Raw genomic sequence first — 24,702 nt, forward strand, 5'->3', positions numbered from 1 at the left:
TTAAAATAATGACCTAAGTAGTGAGTACATCTATAATCATCACGACGCGATACAAAAAAAATTTCAGACGCAAAAAACCTGAATTTAACATTCAAGGATAAAGTTACAAAATATATCATTTTGAACGATTTGGTTAACTTACTGAGACTGAGAAGTATACCTGTATACCTATTACTATCACCAGTGAATGTATTAGCAATGTATATTCACTTTCATTTTAATACCATTACATTCGACGCTTAATTATTTTTCACGTCGAATACAAATTGCGTTGAGCGTTTTCATATGAGGTTTTTCTTAAGACTACAATATTTTCAGGAAATTGCATAATTATTACGTTTAATGAAAATATAATCTAATTTTAAAATGTACATGTTCAATATAATATTAATATGCGTGTTAAATGTTAATCATTAAAATACGATTGATTCATATTATTGGTAGGTATAATATACAGAGTGTAACAGGACTATTTAACAATTATAGAAACATTTGTAATGGAAGTTTGTTAAATAGTCTTGTTACACCTTACTTATGTATATATATTTTAAGGATAGCCTACAGGTTACAGCCTACAAGTAGGTACGTAATTTATAATATATCTATTCTCAATGAAATTCAATTATTATTATTATTTTAATGACGTATTGTTTCATGTAAGTATGTCGTATGTTCGATGTTGTGAAAAACATCGTTAATATTATAATGTTTAAAATCGTTCTTATAGTTTTAATGATTTTAATAAACAAAAAAAAAAAATAATGATAATAAAAGCATTATTATTACCTATCTGTTGATTAAACGTTAGAATGATTCGTGCCACAAAATAAAAAAAAAACAAAACAAAATACGAAAATACTCGTATGCGAATTCTCACCACAGTGCAGATAAAATGCTCTTCATTTATACAATGTTGTGTAGCTCACGCAAAAGATTTCTCGTTTTATAGTTATCTCCTTCGACGTCCTAGTTTAAATCACAGTCTATGCTTTCCTTTAAAAATTCACAATACATCGTTATTTCAACCACGGTTAGTTTTTTTTCTACCATGCTGGATTTTAAAATGTTATTGTTTTCCATGAATTAATCAAATCGATAGTTACGTATTCATTTTTCGATACCAGAAATATATTATTATTGTCGAGAATAATATTCGTGGTTTTCGCCAAGTCTAATAAAATAAAAATATATCATAAAGGCATACTATATTATACAGCTTAGGTACCTTTACACACTCTGAGTTGATCTACGTTGCACGGTCTAGGAAGAAATAATACGTCTATACAACGGCCGTTTTATGGTTATTTCAGGTATCTGATAATATTATACTATAATACGTAACACAAGTGCAGATGTGTGTTTTAATTTCGCATAAACGTAGGCACGCGCTCGAGTGTAACGAATTTTTAGGGAGGGCATGAGAAGGAGAATACCTATAATATGTATTGACAAATTATTTTCGACGCACTGTGTGCACGTAGTCGCGAATACTTTTACTCCGCGCTTTTAATCCATGCCGCATAGTGTTCGTATCACTTAACCGTTCGTCGCCTACGCGTGGACTGCTGCTGCTGTTTTCGTAAGTACCCACAATATATTTTATATTATAACCGAAGCGATCATTTTATCAATCGACGGTCATATTTTCTCGGTAAATCTACGCGTCTTTTGAAAAATAAAACACATTTTTTACTATATTCATTTTATCGTCGTCATTTTTTATTAAAATATAACAAAATACAAAAGCTCTGTGCGACCATGAGTGCGACTAAAATTATTTTTGCGATACCTACGCCAGTACCAATTTACTCCGCTCGTTTGCACTGAGTGCATACAACTAATTTTTACTACTGAATCGAAATACCTACACTATAATATGTTGTCATTTAAAAAAGTAAAAGTGGAAAATTCAAAATTATAACAAAAAAATATCGAATGTAATGACTTTAAGTTATGTAAAAAATAAAATGGTTTCACAAGTAAATAAATTTATCAAGAAAATAGCTATACCTAGTGATGAAAGAAATGAGAATCGGCGTATTGAATATATATTGTGTTATTATATTATTTTATCTGTCGTAATATTTCGTTGCAGCCACGATCACCGACGAAAATCGTGTTCGTTGAAATTGCAATGCGAACCCTTTTCCACGATTCGTTATTAATTAGCGTACCGTTTAAAAAGTATAGTATACACCATCGCTTATGCCATTATTAGTTTTTGGTGTACGTTTTTGCGTTTCTTCCGTAGGCGGTAGGCGAGGTATTATATACACCACTCGGTGTCGTACATGGTTTATAAACTACGGATTGGGGTTCATCTACATGCATTTGATGTATATTGTGTTATAATAATATACTAGGTAATAACAATATCTTCACATTTTTCGTTTGCAGGGACATCTCCACGAAACATTAGACTGATATTTGATTTTGTTAAGTGTACCTATACGTGAATCATTACTATCTGTATTCGATATTATACATAATGATAATATATCGGCGAGTTAGCTCCCATTTGTACAATAGGTAGTTATTATTGTATTTGTTTTAAAAAATATTGTTTACAATAATTTTGCGATAAAATTTATTTTTACTTTTTAATTTAACAATTAGTGTTTGGCTTACATAATAGTGTTGTCGTAATGTACCTATATCACTTATAAAAATTTAGAGATTTATTATCGATTATAAGTAGATACTATAGAACAACGTTCCGCAAATTGTAAATCTTAGGGTTCCTCCTGATATATGTGATAATTGAGAAAATTATTTATTTTATATTATACTTGGATTATTAATATTATTAAAAAATATTCTTTTATATTATTTTAAAAAAGGGGGTTCCACGAACTACAAACTATTTCTCAAGGGTGCCGTGGTCGTAAAAGATTGGAAACCTCTGCTATAGAATATAGATTGCTCACAAGTCAATTTTTTGATAACGTAAACAAACATTTGTGGTTAATCGACAAACTATATTATTAAATTCATATTTTATTTCGCAGCATTCGTAATATTGCCGAGTATGGGCAATTTTTCAGTAGACCAGGCATGGAGATAGTTTTTCTATTTCAATAATTTGTCTATAATTTACAATATTATTATTGTTTAAATTATTTGTATTTATTTATAAAATATTATCATTACGAAATGTGGCGGTCTAGCTATAATCAAATTATAATCAAAACATATTTTAATAAGTACATGTACATTTTAAAAAACAAAATCCATTAAATTGCACACTATATGTTCAAATCAAAATTATAGAACAATATGCTCTCCCACATCCCCACCACTACTACACAAATATTATCATTTTTCTAGATTACTCTATAACTGCAAAATATAATCGATATTATTGGAATAATATTAGTAAAGCCATCGGTTATTATTGGCTATAAGTAAATAAGCATTGAATAGCTTTTACTGATAGGTATTTAATACTATTTATTATCAATAGATTTAGTCATACTTATAAATTATAATGCATACAAATAAAATATTTCTATGATAATTATTATTATAACTAATAATGTTTTAAATAGTAGTACAATATTTTTATTGTTTATAGCCACGATATAGAAAACATAAAAGAGGAAAAATAACTTTATTTTAATTGAGTTAAGTACATATTTTTGTCATCACGACTTATTTTTTTTTACTTATTTTTTAAAAAAATTTTTGATTAGTCTGAAATCCATATTATGATTTAGTTCAATTGAATTTTAAATTAAATAATTGTTTTCGTCAACTCTATAGTGTTGTAATTTTCATGCGCTGATAATAGACATTCTATACTTCTAATTTTGGTCTGCATATATTAAATAATTATTGTTAATAATTTTTCCAAAGTTCCCATTTATATTTATAATAATATTATAAATAGATCACTCGCGTCATCGTCTTTTTCTGAATTTCGCCAGCAAAAATGGTATTTTTATAACGAATTCCGATCGTTCTACAACATGACCAAGTAGTGTAAATTATCTACTAAATAAAATGCAGAATAGTTTAGTGTATGAGAGGTACAGACATCGCCGCCGCCGATACCGCCACTGGTTGGTCGGTCACCTGTGCGGCGGTGACGGTAAAAACTATTACACCTGAAAATAATAATAAATTATTATAATAGAATATTCGTGTAAAATAAATATCGGAAATTTCGATGCGGCGCCTTGTATGTTCCCTTTCTTTTACGTCGACCCTGAGTACTCTCCCTCCGCGTCGCGTTTTCTAGACTTTTCTCTGTGCTGTACGCCATTGGGTTTTGCCTTGTGAAGAAAGGTCCGTCGAACGAGTGACGATGACCGCACAATAATTCTGTATCTATCACACTATATAGTATATAATATAATATCATAATACCGTGTGCGTTAAATAACACTCCGACCGTTTTATGCGCCAACAGTTTTTTTTTCCTAAACCCGACATAATATTCGCGACACTCTTTGAATATATATCATATAACCAGGTAATAATATTACTATTTTACAATATTTTTTTTTTATATTAAGTATTATTAAAGCTTTTATTATAGGTAACACTTTGGTTTTTATATACAGTTTTTTTTAAAATTAATAAACGCATATTTAGTCAAATCGCATCGATCATTTCCGATTTAATTCCGGTGAATGTTTAGCTGTATAATATCCATGAAACGATTTCGAAAAATACGTCCATCGATAATATTGTCGTAGTTTGTAAGACGTTATAACTTATAAGTGTTACGTATACTATTTTATTTGTTCTACTGCTGTAAATCTCACACAGGTACGATTTTATTATTTATACTATTAAATAATTAATTTAATTTTTAAGTCATTTTAATTTTACAATTGTATTATATAATTGCCAATTTTTAATAGGTACACTGCACACATTTATTGTCAAAATGTAAAGTATTTAATGGGAATTATGATGTTGTTTTTAAAAAATACATTTAGTTAGGATTTCTGATTTTGGGTATTATATCTATTCATTTTCCCAACACATTTAAACATTTAATCATGCTATTATACATTATATTAATACATAAATGTAAATACAAATTGTTTTGGTATTACGTTAACATTATTTAAAGTAATTACAAGAATAATATTAAAATAATATAAAATATATAAATGAAACTATAGTTTTATATAATATGATATAAAAAATGATAACTATACATCTTTAGAATAATTATTGATATTCAAATATATAATATTATACAAAACAAACTTATTCATTATTTAGTTTTTTATTCAAATTTCATAATATACACAGTATTAGTATATTATTATACACAACAAAATTAAATTTATGTTAAAAATCCAAAAATAAAATAAAATTAAAAACTATAATTATTGTAATATAGTTTAACCTATAGTTCTTATTATTATCATAAAATAACATTTTATTGTTTGTCTTTTCGTTATTTATTATAACCTAAACTACAAAAAATATAATAATAAAACAAAACGTTTCGCATATTAAATTGATATGATAGATATTAGAAACATTATTATTGTGAACAGCAAAAAAATATTAATATTTTCAATTATCGTCATAAAAAAAAAACCCAGAAATAAATATTTCATGACCTATTCGTTGGGTTTTCATATCTGTGCTCTAGTAAAAGTATATTTATAGTGTCTATCTAAATACCAATAGAGTTGGAAAACTATAATGTTATATAAAGTGGTTAGGTAACTAATAAACTATAAAAATGTAATTAATTTGTATAATATAAATCTTACCGCAGGAAATATGCATCAGTTAAATAGCATATTATATGTTATTATTTATTAGTGTGTTTTTAATGTGTTTGTCTACAATAATTGTGTTTAACTTATATTTATTATACATTTAAAAATGCATGGAATTGAATTTACCAAATATATTCATGAATTATAGACATTTTATTTACCCAACAACATAATATTTGCAATTTTTTTTATAAAAAAAAGATAATAATATTACCTAATAAACGTGCATATTGTAGTAGTACTACAAAATTACTATGGAATTTAAATGCATAATAAATTTATCATTAATTAAGCATTAATTAATTAGTAGTATTAATTAAGGTATTAAACAATTCAAGTATGATCTATTTAAATGATAAAAATTCAACGTAGAAGTACGCATTGTATTTAGATAACAAGTCAACGAATATCTCAAATTGTAAATTTTAGATTGGATTTAATCATTTTTGTAATGCATATAAATATAATATTATATCTCTATGGATATATCACGGAAAGAACGCAACTACAAATAAATTATTACGAAATAGTGTCAAGACTCAAGGAACAAACAAAAATGTTACACCAAATGATAATTTTGTAAATACAATTATTTTTTAATTCTGACCAGGGTAAATATGTTGTCACATGATAAACTAAATATTTAAAATCGTTTAGGGCTCTTTATTATTATTACAAAAGTATTAATGTCTTAATAATTTTAGTTGAATGACACACAAAAAAGAAAATAAATCGTATTGCATAATATCGAAAACATATTAGTACCTAGTACCTTCATACGATAGTTTAAACGGACAATATTAGAATATTTGAACTGTTATATCATAGCCTAACCTACGCGATTTGTTGTCGAGGACTCTTTTATGGTAAGACACTGTTTCGTTATAAGAAATGATATACTATTCTTCGGTAATTGACTTTAAAACGAATGTCGTCCAAGGTGTAAATAGATGATAAATTAATGCCATCATTACCGATATCATAATATCGTTATATAGCGTTTAAACCATTTACAGTTACTGTCGTTGAACGCTAGTGAAAAACCTAATCTAACGGTTGTCAAACTGTATCGATGTTTAATATTAATAGTTAATACTATCTGCTGCATTGTTATAAAATAGTTCAATGGGAAATAATTTATAATGTTAGTTGGTGGCCGATAATGAAATTTTGCGAAAAAAAGTCAAATTTTCTATCATAACTCGCGTAAGAATAAAAATTTAACAACGACAACACGAAACAATTTTTAGGACCACGGCCCTAATAAACATCTCAAAAAACGTAGCTAATTATATTTAAATGGTTAAAGTATAATTAATTTCTATTTTTCCTTTAACTATCTACTTCAAATATTGTGTTAAAATCGATCGATTTATATTATAATACATTTTATTGTATGAATAAATGGGTTAGTAATGATGGGAATAATTAATAATTATTAATTATTATAAAATATGAATCTGTAAAATAGGTTTTTACTCTTTAAATTAATACAATTTTTAGTGAAATGTAAACAATGTGAATTTATTAATAATAATTGAGTTAGATTTTATAGTATATATGTAGATATCTTCAAATGGACTATCTACTAGGTAATAAAGAAAATAAATTTAACCTTATGGATAAACACAAAATGAGAAGTACAAAATAAAAACAATAAACGCGTTTTAAAGCGATGCAATAAATTGAAATTCGATAATGTAGCGTATCGTTTAATATTAAACAAAACCATTCATTTATATTGATATATTTTTTAATTCAAATTTTACGATTGAACTATAGAACTACAACAGAAAATTAATTTGTGTACGATTTAATGCCATTTTATATTATATGCACAATAATAACTTGATCATGATACGTGACAACGTAATTTTTAAATCCCATGCGTGAATTTGTAATAAGATTTTTTTATTATTTTGTACTTACGAAATATCATCGTTTTTATTGTAAGCAACTAACTAGTCACAAAATTATGGTAAAATTGAAAATCGTAAAATAATCCAACACATAATTGCACAATATTGGTATTTTATTTCATTTATTGTTTTAATATAATGCAAGTTGTGTGTGGTGGACACTCTTTGTATCAAATACTTTACTACTGTTTTATTCGTTTTTAATCAAATTAACGTCATAAATACAATACTCTTCAAATCATTACTAAATTATTTATAATCATAAATGCGGTTATAGTATATAATATTACTATACAAATAATATACACACGTTTGTGTACTGTGTTTACTAAATCATAATATATACTATATTATAATTAATAATTAATTACTACTTTCTTTTTATTTTGCAATAGTTTCAAAATTTGCTCGTGTCTCATTAGGTATACATTTAAAATAATACCCATTGGAGCTCTATATAATTTGTGATCAAGTATTATGCGTGTGTGTTTTTGCCAAGGTTTCGTTAAAGTTTAATGGATCAACTATTTTATTTTAAGCTTGCATAATATTGTGTTTGATGACACTTATACACTTGTGACAATGATTTTTGACAGTTCAATAGTTTATAAAATCCCACATTCTCGGCCTCGTTCACGATTCTCGAAATCACAATATTATGTAATGTCATAGTATGAAATTATATTTTAATTTTTTTAAATTTATAATTTTATCTAATTGGTAAAAAATAATATACGTACATCTTTATAATTTTATGTAGGCATATTATATTTTTTTATTTTTAATCAAAGCACTACAAAATCAATAAATTTCCTAGCGAAACAAAAGGATTAACAAGATAAATAATTATGTGTATTACCGAAGTGTGAAAATCGAACAGGTTACCTACAGAAATTCGTTTTTCTTATTTCAACGCGAGATGGTTTTTTGCTTCTGTCTTACTATATTTAAGTAATAAATTATACATGGGGATATAAACATTATTATTAAACTCTCTCAAATTATTTGTATATTTTTTTTAATTGTTGTATATTCCATAAGTAATTTTGGACACCTCCACATCTGTACTTTCTTTGATATCGATAATAATATTATTTCTAATCAGTCTTTGAATTCATCTAAAGTCCAAAATGCCACTGTTTTTTCGTAAAAACAAAAAATATACTAAGATGACTAAATAGTACCAATAATACTACATGAAGTGATTTTTTTCAATCGTCCTAATGAAGTCTTTATGAAACTTTTGGAATATTTTAACCGACCCAAAAAAACATTCAGTCGTAAAAAGCTACATCATTGTAGTCAGTTATGGTATTTGGTACCTAGTAATATGCTTAATTCGTAATGTAACTCTATAAAGTTTGTAAATACACAATTTTCAATTTACGGACTAACAAATAATTTAGTTAATAATTACTTTAGCCCAGTACAATAAATTATAATAAAATTACTATAGATTAAGTTAATTTTATTGAAATTTTTATATTAAATATCAAATAAAATTAATCATTAAAATCGTATATTAAAAATCAAGTATTTTATTCCCTCCCTTTTTTTTTTGTAGCAGTCAGATGCTAAACATAAAACATGTACCTATAACATCGAATAATTTTTTTATTTTTCATCACGTCTGTCTACGTTAGGTGTTATGAAATTGGAACGCAATAACACTGAACTACATATTTTATTACTTATTACGGAGTTTTTCTCTTCCGACAGAAAATCAACTTAGATTTTTATACCACGAATACAAAATTCAAAATATAAAAAATGCATAGATACATAATATATTTTATTCTCATTATTATTATATTTTTTTTTAATGTTTATTTAAGCTGATTTTAGGCAATTAGTTTTAAGTACAAGATTTTCAGAAAAATTAACTTAAAAACTAAAGGAAAAAATCTTGTTAAAATACTGGTACATATATTCTTAAACCACTGTATACCTGGGATAGTTGCATTACTCTAGTATACATCCAACTCTTTATGTAATAATAATATTTTATTTTAAATACCTATTACTGAATTGTAAGTTTGTAATTATTTAGACAATTCTTAATCAACGGTGCGATAAAAATACAAGACCAAACAAAATCGACATGTTCAAAATGTCAAATTATGTTTATCTATAAAAACTATTTTAAGTACTCATTTAATATATTTAATTAGTATTATTTTCGAAAAAAACACTTTATTTTATTTTTGATCCATCAGCTATTTATAAAAAAAATATATAATTGTTTGCACTAAAATAACAATTAAGTCTTATTTAAACTATAATTATAATATCCACTAATTTTATGATAGTTGTTGAATATTCTAAAGTTGATTTTATAGATCTGTATCAATACATTGATTTACCACCTCTGCATTATTGTTTATATATATTATATATATCCTGCTTACATTTTAAATATTCTCACTAGACGAATACATTTATTTATAATATAATCATGACATTTTAAAATAATTATATTCAAATAACTAAGTCACTGTATAGCATGTATATAATATATTATTATAATCTTGTTTTGGAAGTTTTATTTTGGTTCGAACGAAATAATGATTATAAAATAGATCTTACGATGACTGTTTATTCAACTATCTACAAAAACACCTTTTATTATTATTTTTTAATTAATATTTGTATGTATTGTTAGATAGTTCAACGAATACAAACACTTTAATATACAATTAATTTAAATTAAAACGGATGCACGGATAAATGGAAAACTTTTTTTTTTTAATTTAACGTTAGATGTTATAATAAAAGTTTAATATTTTCATCAAATAATTGAAATGTTATATATAGCCATAGACACAAATAGATCGATTCAAAACCGATAGGTACATACTATGTACACCGTTTATACTACATGTTTCAATGAGATATAAATCAAATTAAAGATGTGCGGCATTGACCCTTTTTCTAATCCTAGTCTTGAATGGTAATTGTATAACATGTCTTAAATCAGGTTTTTACTTTTACCAATACTTTGTGTATGTAATATATCACAATACGATCTACGATAGACGTATTCGATCGCCGCGTAAGTTGGACCGGATTATTGGCATCGATAAAATCTCGGAGGGCCGGCAAATGTGCAGTCGGCTCAAAAAATCTTAGTGAACTATCTATTTTCCCAATATACTGATATAATAAAGCCGTACACTTGACGTGTTAACAAAACATAACACTGATATTAAATTATCATAAAAATAACATACATACAATTCAGATGTGTATCGTAAAAAATATTTCTTTCTCAGTGATTTTATAGTTTGACGGTTATTCGCAAAAATTAGGTAGATAAAACGTTGACGAAACTTAATTTGTTTACGACTGTACTAATTTTTAACTTTTAAGTACTGAAACTACATTATAATTTTGTCTCTATCTTAGTACGTACACACACTAGATATTAATTAAATTAAATATTTAAATATACTTAAAAGTTTTTAATATTTTTATAAGTATATTCCGTAATATTTAACACTGTTGACATAGGCATAGTTGATTAATATGTTAATGTTCTAGCTGTTGTTGGTACACACGCGCCGCTTAATATGGTTAAGGTAGTATTATAAAAGTAGACTTTGATATTATGTTATATATCATGTCAACAGAAATAGTAAATTTCACAACAATGTAAAAATAACAAAATCAGATTTATAATTAAATGATTTAAAAAAATAATATTTTAATCAAAGTAAACTAAAATAAAATGTTAATACTTACATAAATTTATAATTTTTTATAATTTATACATTTATTTTAATCACTTGTTATAAACTATTGGGTATTTATAAACTATATCCGTAAATGACATAAAAGTATTGAACTATTTAATCAAATAAATAAACTACACACAATATATACATTGTATATTTATTTCATGCTAATAATTTGTAACGCATGACTTTTAAATTGTACTAAAAATGTAAATAATAATTTACTTTCTTATATTACATTCGAAAGGAAGGTCTTGAAATTGAATTGACATTTTTTATAAATGGGCAATGATTAATATTTCCGTTAATATAAAATATTATGTAGTCAATAAATAATTTTACAATGATTTTTGATAAATAAAATCAAAATAATTTTAATAATCCTGCAATAGAATAAAGTACATTACTTATTAGTTATTACTTAAACATCAAAAATAATATGAATTAAAGAAAAACCAAACTTAAAAGTTATTTCAATGTATAATAATAATAGTGTGATGTTTTGTTGAATAATCAATGTCATTTTACATCCCAAACGCATTATATTTGAATACGTTACGAGCCCGGCTTTATCGTGATGATGATGTCACTCAAACTGCGCCCGAGGACGTTCATCGTCTTCGTTGTAATTAAAAACAAAATAATAACTCCATCGAACATTACATTACTATATACGATTTTGTATTTAAATTTTTATTATGGCACATTCAAATCATATACCAGTAAGTTGCTCGTAATACACTACCTACACTTGCGTAGTACGTAAACCGTATATACCAGCGGTTCCCAAACTTGTTTAGTTCACGCCACTCTAAAAATTAAAAAAAAAATAATTGCGCCTCCCATAAAAAATTAAATTACAAATTTATAGTAATTAAATATACAAACATTTTTATTTTTATGACAATATAAGTTAACAGTAAATATTTACCACGCGGCTCGCGGCTCTCAAGGGAGGCCTCACAGTTTGGGAACCGCTGGTATATACTATGGAACCCGCCGCCTGTTACAAATGTATTTTCAATTCGGTTACAAAAATGTATAATTTGTACAATTTAGAAGATTTACGGTGTCACTAATCTGTAAAAATACTTTGGTATACGAAATTAACCCCTTCCCTTCCCTTACCTTAGTATAATAAATCTAAAGTATAAGTGCAAATAATATATAGTGAATTAATCGTAAATAATTGTAAATTACTTTTTGGAATTTGAAAATCATGTACAAAGCTACAAAATTTTTACGTTCAGGGAAGATTAATTCACGAGAAGCCTCTCCTTTCAAATTGTTGTCAAAACCATTCAGAACTAATGGCAACACTTACCAAATCAATTGCAAATAGTTACAAATCACTTTTTGATTAAAATTTTTTTTAAATTAAATTTGTCATTTAGGCCAAAATTTAACTTTAGTCGGCTCTTCGAATTATTCTTATTTCTTTGTAAATTATTTGCAGTAATTACTAATAACTGTGGCCCTCACAAACAATGATTTATCAAATAATCTGCACAACTTTTGATCATATTATACTTACTATAGTATGATACTAACCTCACTAGCGTCTGTCAATTGAATCTTTTCAAAGTCAACTCGTACCGATGATGTATTGTCTGCTTTTGAAAAAATACATATTTATTAATTATAGAGTAAGCGTAGAAGTTTTAATACCTGCAAAGTTGAATAGTTTAAATTAATATTTAGGAATAAATTAAAGCGCGGAACTTTTGCTTTCACGCCACAGATGAGATAATATAAAATATTTTCTTAAGCGCATTTAAAAAACAAAAGCAAGTTCAATGACTTTATACTCGAACGAACGCATCGATAATATTAATATTGTCTGGGGACTATAATAAATAATAATTATAGGTATTATAATATTAATATAATATGTGTACATAATACAGAAGATAGCTGCATAGTAAATAAGTTAATATTATATTTTTATATGTCATAAATCGTACGATTTTGATACTAAATATACAATAAATGAAAAAAAAAAATACATAACAATATAATACGTATAAAACTAGCAAACTACGTCATCGAAATTCGAAACTTTATATTGTCAACTTTTGTTGCTTAAAATTATAATAAGCTATTTAAACAATACTATTTTAGTGTCTTTTAATTCTCAAACTGTTAAAAACAGTTTATAGAAAAATTGGAAAACGTATACAATACATATTAGGTTTTTCCTGGTACTTACATATAATTATTGTTAATTATAATAGAAAATAGTCATAGTTCCACAGTTCAGTGACATAATATGAAATACATAAATTGATTTATTAATAATCTATTATACGCGTACACTGACTAAAATGAAAAACGTTTATTTGGTCTTGGTGTTTAAATTTAATTTTAGTTACTAAAATTTACTACAAATTTACTACATTTAAATATGAATACGCATGCGTTACTGACACCGGCGACACCCATACCTTTAATTAATAAAAATTATAACTGATTCATTAATAGTAAAAAATATCACAATTTATTTATTCCTATTGTTTAATATTAATATTCAATTTTATAATAAGACAGATATTAACTTTAAACTGGCAGTTCTTCTTTTAGCTTATGTTGAGACTAACTTAAAATAACGTTGAACTGCCTATAAACAATAACAACCCGATAAACGTTAATTTCAATATTTTTATTTAAATGAAAATGTTTATGAGATGTTGACACAGATTTAAACAATTATTGTGAATTTTAGAAACTGTTAGATATAGCCGCGAATAATTACTAAAATATGGCGATTATTATGTGAACGACATACATAATATGCGCAGTGATTGATGTGTTCTTTCTAGCGCGTCAGTTTATCACATTCTTAGGTATATATCACGTAGGTAAATCATACACGTTGTCAGGGTAGACGCGTAAAACGTAATGTCTAATACTACTGTTAGGTGTTGTTAGATATTAGAATATTATATTAGAAAACCTAACCCAACCAGTAACCTATATTATATACCTACATGCACAGTGTCTGCTACATTTTTTTACCTTCGAGACCGTCTTGTTTTTCAGCTTCCACTTTTATAATATTATTTTATATATTATACTGCGACCGATCCAGACCCGATGGCCACGTCGTCATCGTTCGCGCAAATATGGTCGGGCGTGCAAGTCGAGTACGGCGAGGGCAAACGTACGAATGACGCACCCCACTCGCCGCCCACGCCGTTAGTCCGCCGGCCGTCGAAGCCAAAGACGACTTACACACATCAGGAGGCGGAGTACAAATGGCAAATCGTGTGGCGCAACGTGATCGGCTTCATCGTATTACACTCGCTCGCTGTCACTGGATTGTATATAGTTTTATGCGGACAAGTCCAATTTAAAACCATACTGTTCAGTAAGTATACATAATAATATACAACCACACTGACTGCAACAATCGATAATGTTATAACAATAACAATATGACATGTAGTAGCCAGTAATACGGGGGAGAGGGATCATTTAAAGTTATTTTGGACGACTGGGGAGTATATGTTGTAATAGCGCATGCTGTCGTACGTATCAGTGCATATTTGGAGATGGCTCGCCAAAAATAACTATAATAAGTGTCCAGATTGCATACCTCGACCAAGTGGTCAATTTTTTTCATATACTACATTTTTATTCATAATATTCTAATAATTCTTTAGTCATTATTTTTGTTTATAAGCATTTAAAGTTCAAATGTTTACGAAATATATCAAAATTGCGAAAATTTGCAAGAAATTTTGAAGTTGAAAATTCGTAAAATTTTTGTGATTATACCTTAGGTTAAAAAATCCAATTCAAAATTATCCAAGTTTTCCTTCAAGTACTGTAAAAAAAAATTCTAGCGTCAAAATAGAAAAAATTTTATGAATGTATGAAATTTAATTTTTACGAAATCGCGTAAAATAACGATATATTACTATTTAAATATAGGTAATAATATAATATATCCTACTAATTATCATAGACTGACAAATCAGCTCCATTCAGAATCGTTTTTCGTATACAATGATACCTGTCATTGCATTCAAATTTAATACATCCATTATAGTGACCTACTCTCTATCTATACTATACAATAGAGCGATACTCACTTGCCTAACTTTTTCAATTTTGTTTTTACTTTAAGGGTACAAAATAAATACAACTTTTAAAAGTCAAAATACAATACCTGAAACTTATCAACCGATACCAGACCTGTACCAGAGATGACATAGGAATCGAACGATTTATTCTTGGCATGTAATTTGGGTGTGATCATATTATGTGTACCATTAATATGGGAGGCGGGGGAGTTTCTAGAACCATTTGTTTCACTAAAAAAAAAAAAAAAAATACTTAAAAAAATCACAAAAAAATCTCTTTCAACCTAAATAAATGTCTTACTATCGTGAAGTAAAACATTAAAATATTTCACATTTTGAGATTAGACCACGGAGACTTGATAGATACCACCAACGAGTATCTAAATATGGTTGCCGATAATTTACGTTATCACCATTATGTTTTTTTGACAATATCAAAAAGATATCACAATATTATTATCGTTATTATATTAGCGCTTATTCTTGTGGTGTGATTACAGTGATGTTTCTGGGTGCATGTAGCGCTCTGGGCATAACGGTCGGTGCCCATCGGCTATGGGCTCACCGGTGCTACAACGCACGTCTGCCGATGCGAGTGTTGCTGGCCGTGTTCCAAACGCTGGCGTTCCAGAACCATATATACGAATGGGTCCGAGACCACCGGGTTCACCACAAGTTCACCGACACGGACGCGGATCCACACAATTCGTCTCGAGGATTTTTCTTCTCACACATGGGCTGGCTGATGGTCCGCAAACACCCAGACGTGTCCGCCAAGGGTTGTGCGGTCGATATGAAAGACCTGGAAGCTGACCCGGTGGTCATGTGGCAAAAAAAGTAAGACTAACAATATTTTATTAAGTCATAAATATTTTACTATTATTATCTTAAATATTCGATTTTTTAACGGTACCACGCTTTGATAATATACTTACTGCAGTATAGAGATGCATTTTTTTATTACCTAGCTCTTATTTCGGGAATTTTTCGATAATGTTATTTTTATTATTTTTGTGACTACTTCATATAGAGTTGGTAAAAAAAATTCCCAAATCGTAAATCAAACATATATTTGGCACTTGACGATCGGCCTTCGATTTTCCCAGTGGTTTCGTAACTACAGAAGGGTGAGATTTTTAGCCGCAATGATTTATCATTATACTGTCAATTGTTATACTACTACAGTACTACACCAAATATATTATATTTTTCACAGTATGTCCTGTATTTATGTTAGCAATATTTTCATTACTTTTATTACATATCAAACGCAAAAAAAAATTGCAAACGAGTTCAAATCGCAAACGATTTGATCGTTAAACTTATTATCCGTTATTTTAATTTATTACATTCAACAAATAGAATTAAAAACTTATATTTTTTTTCGAGAATAATGTTTAATATATTATACGATGACAGCAACATTTTTTTTCAGTCAGGTCAAAATGACGTCGAAGGCTGTGCTTGACACAGGCTTATATTGTTTTACGTTACTAATCATCGCTCTGTACTCTGACGTAATCATTTTATAAAATAAAAAAAAAACCCTTAGTCTAACTTCAGAGTTTAACTAATGGTATGGTTAAGTTGCCTCAACCCGACCGACGATCGATGTATTAATATATTATTATATTGTGTAATTAATATTTTCATTCATGAATTTGATGGTATTTCTAAATATTATTTTATACTGGCCTTTTTTTTCCTACCCATCAAAATCAATTATATAATTTATACTCAAAACGACATTTGATGACATGCCACAGAACACCGAATATCAGATGTGGTTTTGAATGATTTTTTAAACACAACTGCGTACAAACACTACAAACAAATATTTTGATTACTAATATAATATCTTCTCATCAACTGAACGATGGTGAACTTTTTAATGTACAATATTAATACACTCAAACGGTTTCAATTATTATAAGCGACTACACGAAAACACGTGTGTGTATGTCTATTTAATATAATACATAATAATATGTTACCAATCAAATCAAGTATTTTGTCTATTCTGGTGTTAGTTATTCACAGTCGCGTAGCAATGTGGCATTGTATTTTCGCTGCAGTGAACGGTACATTACCAATATTAAAATAATAATTATATTGTCAGCACCATCATTCAACGAAACCTTGTAAAATGGGGGGGGGGTTACATCCCAGGTTGGGTTAAATTCTCATAAACACTTATCGGGACCCGAGGCACTTGCTTCCCTGGAAAAAATGATAAGATTTTATAATTTAATAAATATTACAAATTACATTATAAATATTTGAGAATTTTTTTTATTTTGTCTCCCTTTCTCCTAAAATATCCATGGGCTTCAACTTACTTGTGTGCGTTAAGCTTGTTGAGTAATACACTGCAGTATATGCATAATAGTCGTGACGGTTTAACATGCATGTCATACCGTTTCCGCAGACCCAATAAAATATAAATATGCAACAATTTTTTTTTCGCAATATTCATACAAAAATGTACTTATTCTAATAATTGCATTTACTACGGATCACCTGTCGAATTCAATCAATAAGTCATAATATTATAAATTTACTGCAGTGCGTGTTACTTACGCAACAACGTTCTAGTTCCATATTATAGCGTCTACCTATGTACCTACGTATTGTATTATATGCATTAACACGTCATTAATTCGCACATATGTGTGTTAAATGCACGCAGACGAAATTACACTGTTCACCATTCAATTACTAATTTAAGTGTAAAAAGGTTTAGTATAAATGCATAATAAACGCATAACAATATTTGCATATAGGTTAGGTTAGGTACCTAAAGATGTATACCAATAGCACCTTCCATATAATAATATTATAATATGTGGGTGGACTATAGGAGTGCCTATTATAACATGACCCTCGAATTCAAAATTAGAACCCACCACAAAATATGTTTATACAATGTTATATTCCTTGTTTTTTTTTCCGTTTTCTTTTATCTTAATAAAACATTTTTAATATGCAGTTTACCCAGATACGATATCCAGAAAAATCGCAGTGTTATTATTTATTAACATTATCGACTAGTACAATATATTTTAATCTAGTTACATCTACTGTAGGTATTATAGTGATTGTTGTAAATCACACCAGAAATTACAGCTACTAATAATATTGTCATCGTTATAACGTTTGGCCTTCGACTGAAAATAATGTATAATATTAAGATTCGTAATTCCGGCGGTCGTGTACCTACCATATTATCTGAAAATATTTCACTTACTATGTAGACGATATGAAATACTAGTTAAATTGTTAACTCGTAATAAACTCATGCAGAGATTACAATTGTTTTTTTGAAAATACTTAAATATGACATGCTATCGGCTGTATTATTAACTATAATACACTGAGAAGTATTTTTAATTTATAAGGTCTAAGGCCCGTTTCACAGTCACACGTATGATATGCTGCGTGCCTGCATCCATACGCGTGACTGTGAAATGGGTCTAATATAATTCAAATGTTTGGAAATTACATGTATAATTAAATATTATGCTAATGAATAAAAGGTATCATACTAAATTATGCTTAAAATTCATATTAGTAGATTATTTGACTATTAGAAGTCTAATCGACCTTAGTGTACTACAAATCAAACCCATAGTAAGATATTTGTCTCTTTAATATCAAAAAAATAGCTTGTTTCAATTAGCTTATAAATTTAGTTTTTATTAAATTGAATATTCTTCAACATACTAACTCGTAAACTATATTCCAGAAACTCAAATTAAGTTCAGACTAAACTCTTAAACCGATAGGATTTATACTATATACTATATAGTATACAGTGGTATTAATATTATATTATATTCCCTACAGACATTTATTTTCATTCCAAATAATTAAATATGTTATGCTTTGTAGTAGATTTTATAGTTTTACAATGGCTGTTTTCTCAAATTAATAAATTTAATTCACCAACAATAATTTTTTTAATAGTAAAAACATTACTTCATTACGTAAATATTTTTTAAGCTAATCATAATTGTGTGTAAAAATAATGTGTATATTATAATATCTAAACACTTTAGAAAGTTATTTTGGTACCGTTGTCTAATTTTTATGACTGTAAATGTGATGAAGCTGTTTATTCATGTATACAGTTTACTTACATCAATGTATAATTTGAGGTTAAAACTATAGAATTTTGAACCTTCTTAAGTAAATAAAAAATAATAATGAAATACTTTATTTTTAAATTATTTTATTTTATACGATACTATACTATTATAGTACTAAATCATAACGAAGTAGATCCACAAACACAATCTTTGAGACAATAATATTATTGTATTCATAATGTTATTGATAACATGCATTTTAGAATATTGACCGAAAACGTTAAGTTATCCTTTTTAATTTTTTAGAAGAAAATAAAATGTATAAATGATTTTACAATACTTAGAATAAAATAGATTCGAATAAATATAATATCATTCAACGTTACGATGTGCACGGCATAATTAAATGATTCGCAAGAAATTAATTAAACGATTTTTTTTTACTACTACACAGATAAACTCGTTTTACATAATATGTATTATCTTATTATTATGGCTAGTTAAGTTGATTGAACGTCGTGTTATAATAAGACTGCCCTTTCGAATCTGCTTTAGTTTTATACACACCGCACCGGACCAAAGCAAATACAATATTCATAGCTCTCGTCCATGTATTATGTATTCGTTGTAATTTACAACATAATTATACATCGTGTAAACATTAGTTTACACGAAATCGTTTAAAAACGAGAACTACGTAGCTCGTTTTGACCTGACCCAATCGAGTAACGTTTACGAATAACAGCTGCTGAGAGTGTGCATACGATATGCATTAATTAATAATATTATAATATTTTCGTCGGTTTTATAATTTATTATATACTTTGAATGTTTTTTTTTCAGATATTATTTATGGCTAGTTCCCGTGGTAACGTTCCTGATACCGTCTTACATTCCATACTGGTTGTGGCAAGAACGTTTTTGGTATTCGTTCGTCGTAGTCGGCGTCTTTCGTTACATGATATCGTTACACTTCACGTGGCTGGTCAACAGCGCCGCTCATATATGGGGCACAAAACCATATGATAAGTTAGTATGATTAATTATTAATTCGATAAACGAGTTGGCGCCAATTACTACCCCGCTATTGTCGGTAGTAATTTATACATATTTTATGAATTTTATTTGTAATTAGTCGGTACGCTGTTTAAACATTAATACAACAACCAATATAATATCGAAATGGTATAATACCTACTCGTACAGCTAGCTAAAAAACGACAATAAATAGCATACATTTTTGACATAAAAGGTTCGCTTTTGGCTTAGCCACAGTCTTACGTAACGGATGCAAAAAAAACGAACAGAAAACAATAATAACCCTCTCCGAATCGATGTATAATAGTTATACCAACCTCGGGTGTTCTACAAGGTGAACATCTCTCTCCTTTAATTTTTAATGATGTTAGTGAAAGCTAACAATTTTTTTTTTTTGTAGATTCCTCCCACTAGTCGATGACTTAATACTTTAATATTGTGCCTCTACATTGGTCGATTGTCGTAATCTTCAATGCGGTTTAACACGTTTTAGCGTTTACGACAATATTTGGATTAGTTCTTAACCTTAAGAAATGTAACACTAACATTTTCGCGGTCTCAAACACCGCTTAGCTTTCAATACGCTCTACATATAAATATTGTCAATAAAATTATCATATAAAATGGTGGCAATTATTTTTCGACCTAGCGTCCCAAGATGTGTGTGGTGAAGATTTTAAATCGTAAACTTACCAAGCCTAAATAGACTACGTCTTATTCGAAACACAACAGGGTTAGGCGATTCCCTGGTCCCGAAATCCATGTTCAGAAAGGAATTTAGAGAATATATTTTTCAGTTAACACTTAACAAAGCGTACTTGCATCAAACCTTAAGGTCATTTTAACGTCAGATAACAACGTCCATATACGGTTTCGTGTATTATACCGAACTAAGGCCCTAATTCGAGTTTTCGATTACAACATAAATACTTTTTTACCAATCGCTCGTCATCAATTAATGACGACTACGTATGGAATAGATTATGTATGATATGCAATCTTTTAATAAGTCACGCTATGCATATAATTAATTCAATTAATGTCAATTTGATAATTTATGAAGAATTACAGACTCAACGTAGGTAATATACAATATTGTAATAGATAATTACACACTTATTTACAAGTATTGTTTTGGTTACTCTGACTGTACTGGCGTCCTTGAGTTTTTAATTCATTAAATACATACACTTTATATGAACCAAAACTAATAATATATCCAAACATTACTCTACAAAATATTATACATTCTTTGTCGTAATTTCTAACGTGGTATTTAAAACGGCCAAACTTTGCGATGGTTAGATACCAGAATTAGCCATTTAAAATGCTAAGTCCGTTAAAACAACACACACGAACGTATAATATACGTTTCGCTCAACGATGCGTGGTTTTATTTTCGAAAATTTGTTGTTGAAACCTGAAAAGCTCTACCTACGTATAATTGTTATGGTGTAATTCACTAGGGATCATCGTATTCATTACGCCGTGATGGCTATAGGCTATGGAAATTCTATTATTAGATATCAGTTTACAGTATAACACAATAATTCACTAATCGTTTAAAACGGTGAGTCAATGAGATATGCACGTTTACACCGGATCGCTTTCATTTCGTACGTCCTCGCGGGATATCCTATACAATTAGACTAATTTTCAATGAATATCGGTGTATAATCCCCGCAGCGAAGATCCAAATCATACATGTTTAAATACATTATAAACTTACCTACCATGTGTGCCTATCGGAGAGTACACAGCCTGCGGACCCAGCGTTGTATCGTTATTCGTTGTGACTTGTGACGCGTTCAAACGATATCAATTATTAACTATATTAACTAATGAATATTATTTAGTGTAATTTTAGTGTATGCATATCTGTATTGATATACTTCTATAAGTGAATATTATAACGATTTTAAACATTTACTAGATACGTGTACAGAGTTACACAACAAACATATAAATATAATGTTATTATCTACAAGTTGACTTATCTATATTATATAAAATATTATAATGTAGTTTTATTAATTGTTTTTGTTATTATTCTTTCCCTTCTTGTACTTGGATGCACTCATTGCTTGCGCACAAACTATTCATCATAACACTCCATCAATCAGCTTATTATCTCCCAAATAATATTATTAAGACGTATTTATTATTTAAAATTTAAAGTATAGTAAATGGGCAAATCCAATAACAACTATCTAATAATTATAGACCAAATTCGAATAATGAAAAAAAAAAATAACAAAAATTTTAAAATAAAATATTAACGAATAATTATTTAATTATTTGTTTTATATTAATATATTTTTTTATAATTCTCAACGGAAAGCATTTTGATATTCATTTATGAATTAAGTAATCAATAATTATGATCTTACGTGAAATGTATACATTTGTTATACGTGATTGTATATTTTTCTTAAATAAATATTAATATTTAATGCTTAAGCCGCTTAAGGCATAGCTGATTTTTAGACACGTTATCTCACATCTGAACAATATATCGATTTGATATGTTAGTATATAGAACGTATAGGTAATGATCTTAAACGGCGACTATGGTAACATTATAATAACTTAACTTCTTTTCAAAAGTCAGCGAATGTAACACAATAAACGAGTCACGTCTTAGATACACTTGACGAATGACCACCATCGTGATGAGGGCTAAGGTATATCGATATAAAAAAAAAGTGTGTAATTATATATTTGAGGATGGTTTTAACCTCGCTTGTCCCCCCAGAAAATTGGTGAGGTCAGATTGGGAGGTGAGTTGTAATTATGTATACATTTACGAATACTAGCAGTTTTTAGTCGGCCGGGCCACTGCAGAATTTTAACGATGTGGGTACGTATTTTGTGTGGGTCCCTATAGAGCGGTCAACGTGTTATCACAATATAAAAAGGTACTTATAGATGCGTTATACTCACTAATGCGGTGATCATCTGTCTGTCCTCAGAAACATCACACCCACCGAGAACCCTACTGTGGCGCTATTGGCGTTTGGCGAGGGATGGCATAACTATCATCACGCGTTCCCGTGGGACTACAAGGCGGCCGAGCTAGGCAATTACCGACTAAACTTCAGCACGGCGTTCATCGACGGGTGCGCCCGGCTCGGTCTGGCGTACAACTTGAAGACGGCCAACGCCAGTCTGGTGGAGAAACGGTCACGCAGGACGGGCGACGGCACCAAGCACCACGATCACCAGCACGACGATCACCAACACCACAATCACCACCACATGGAAGGCAGCGTCTGGGGATGGGGTGACGAAGATATGGCCGAAGACGAGAAACAAATCGTGCAAGTGATCGACTGACCGCAGTGGACTTCCGGTCGATGAGACCAATATTATTATATATTTTAATTGTATATATATATTATATATACGTGCACATTCCTCCGAAATCGCGTGTACACCTATCGATATATTATATAATATTTACGTGTAGAGGTATATCGTATCAATCATACCCTTCGAGATAACGTCCTCCTAGTTATTACGGTTTGATTTAATCTTTTTTTTTTTGATTATTTACTAGACGCATATACAACACATAAACTAGCGTTATTGTATTTGTATTATTATTATTATTGTTTTTTTTTTTTATTATTATTATTATTATTTGTATACAGATTTTAAAAAATCTCTGAAATAAAGTTTTTTTTTTTTTATTCTCATTTATTTATTTTATGTATAATTTCAAAGCACTGAATGTTGTAATATTTATATTTTTACATAAACCACAAAATTCATGCATGTATAATATCAGTTGTGCTGATTAAACATTTAACATTAGGTACACTATAGTTGCATTACCTAAACCAAAGATATTCGAAATTCCATTCACTTGTTTCGTGAACGCACTTTTTTCAATCAAGTATTGCCTATTAAATATTCATAATTATGAACTGTATAAGAAATACCAACAGTATAAGTGCCTTTTCGTTATTGTAATCCATTATTATTCAATGAAATCCAAAATAAATCAAAACGAAACAATAGTAAAGTTAACATTTATTTCTATACTAAATAACTAGACACCTAAATTATCAAAACGAATATTCAAT

At 28.4% G+C, this 24,702-nt stretch overlaps 1 protein-coding gene across 2 annotated transcripts; it reads left to right on the top strand.

The window, feature by feature from the left end:
* Nucleotides 1–1,445: 1,445 nt before the first annotated feature.
* On the top strand, nucleotides 1,446–24,312 carry LOC132921047 (acyl-CoA Delta-9 desaturase-like). 2 transcript variants are annotated; one of them, XM_060983866.1, is made up of 5 exons: nucleotides 1,446–1,579; nucleotides 14,443–14,770; nucleotides 15,989–16,325; nucleotides 20,420–20,605; nucleotides 23,587–24,312. In XM_060983866.1, the coding sequence occupies exons 2-5, from the start codon at nucleotides 14,497–14,499 to the stop codon at nucleotides 23,948–23,950; spliced, it is 1,161 nt and encodes a 386-aa protein (XP_060839849.1). In that variant the 5' UTR covers nucleotides 1,446–1,579; nucleotides 14,443–14,496; the 3' UTR covers nucleotides 23,951–24,312. The 2 variants fall into 2 exon arrangements, with proteins under 2 accessions (XP_060839849.1, XP_060839850.1); XM_060983867.1 differs by lacking the exon at nucleotides 1,446–1,579 and adding an exon at nucleotides 4,243–4,474.
* Nucleotides 24,313–24,702: the final 390 nt, after the last annotated feature.

This window comes from Rhopalosiphum padi, chromosome 2 (assembly GCF_020882245.1).
Source record: "Rhopalosiphum padi isolate XX-2018 chromosome 2, ASM2088224v1, whole genome shotgun sequence".
Taxonomy (NCBI): domain Eukaryota; kingdom Metazoa; phylum Arthropoda; class Insecta; order Hemiptera; family Aphididae; genus Rhopalosiphum; species Rhopalosiphum padi.

Bases quoted from the DNA above. Each gene is read 5' to 3' on its own strand.
- LOC132921047 (XM_060983866.1), top strand. From the start codon at position 14,497: ATGGCCACGTCGTCATCGTTCGCGCAAATATGGTCGGGCGTGCAAGTC. The intron at 16,326-20,419 runs GTAAGACTAACA...TTTTTTTTTCAG, and splicing joins GTGGTCATGTGGCAAAAAAA to ATATTATTTATGGCTAGTTC. The intron at 20,606-23,586 runs GTTAGTATGATT...GTCTGTCCTCAG, and splicing joins GGCACAAAACCATATGATAA to AAACATCACACCCACCGAGA.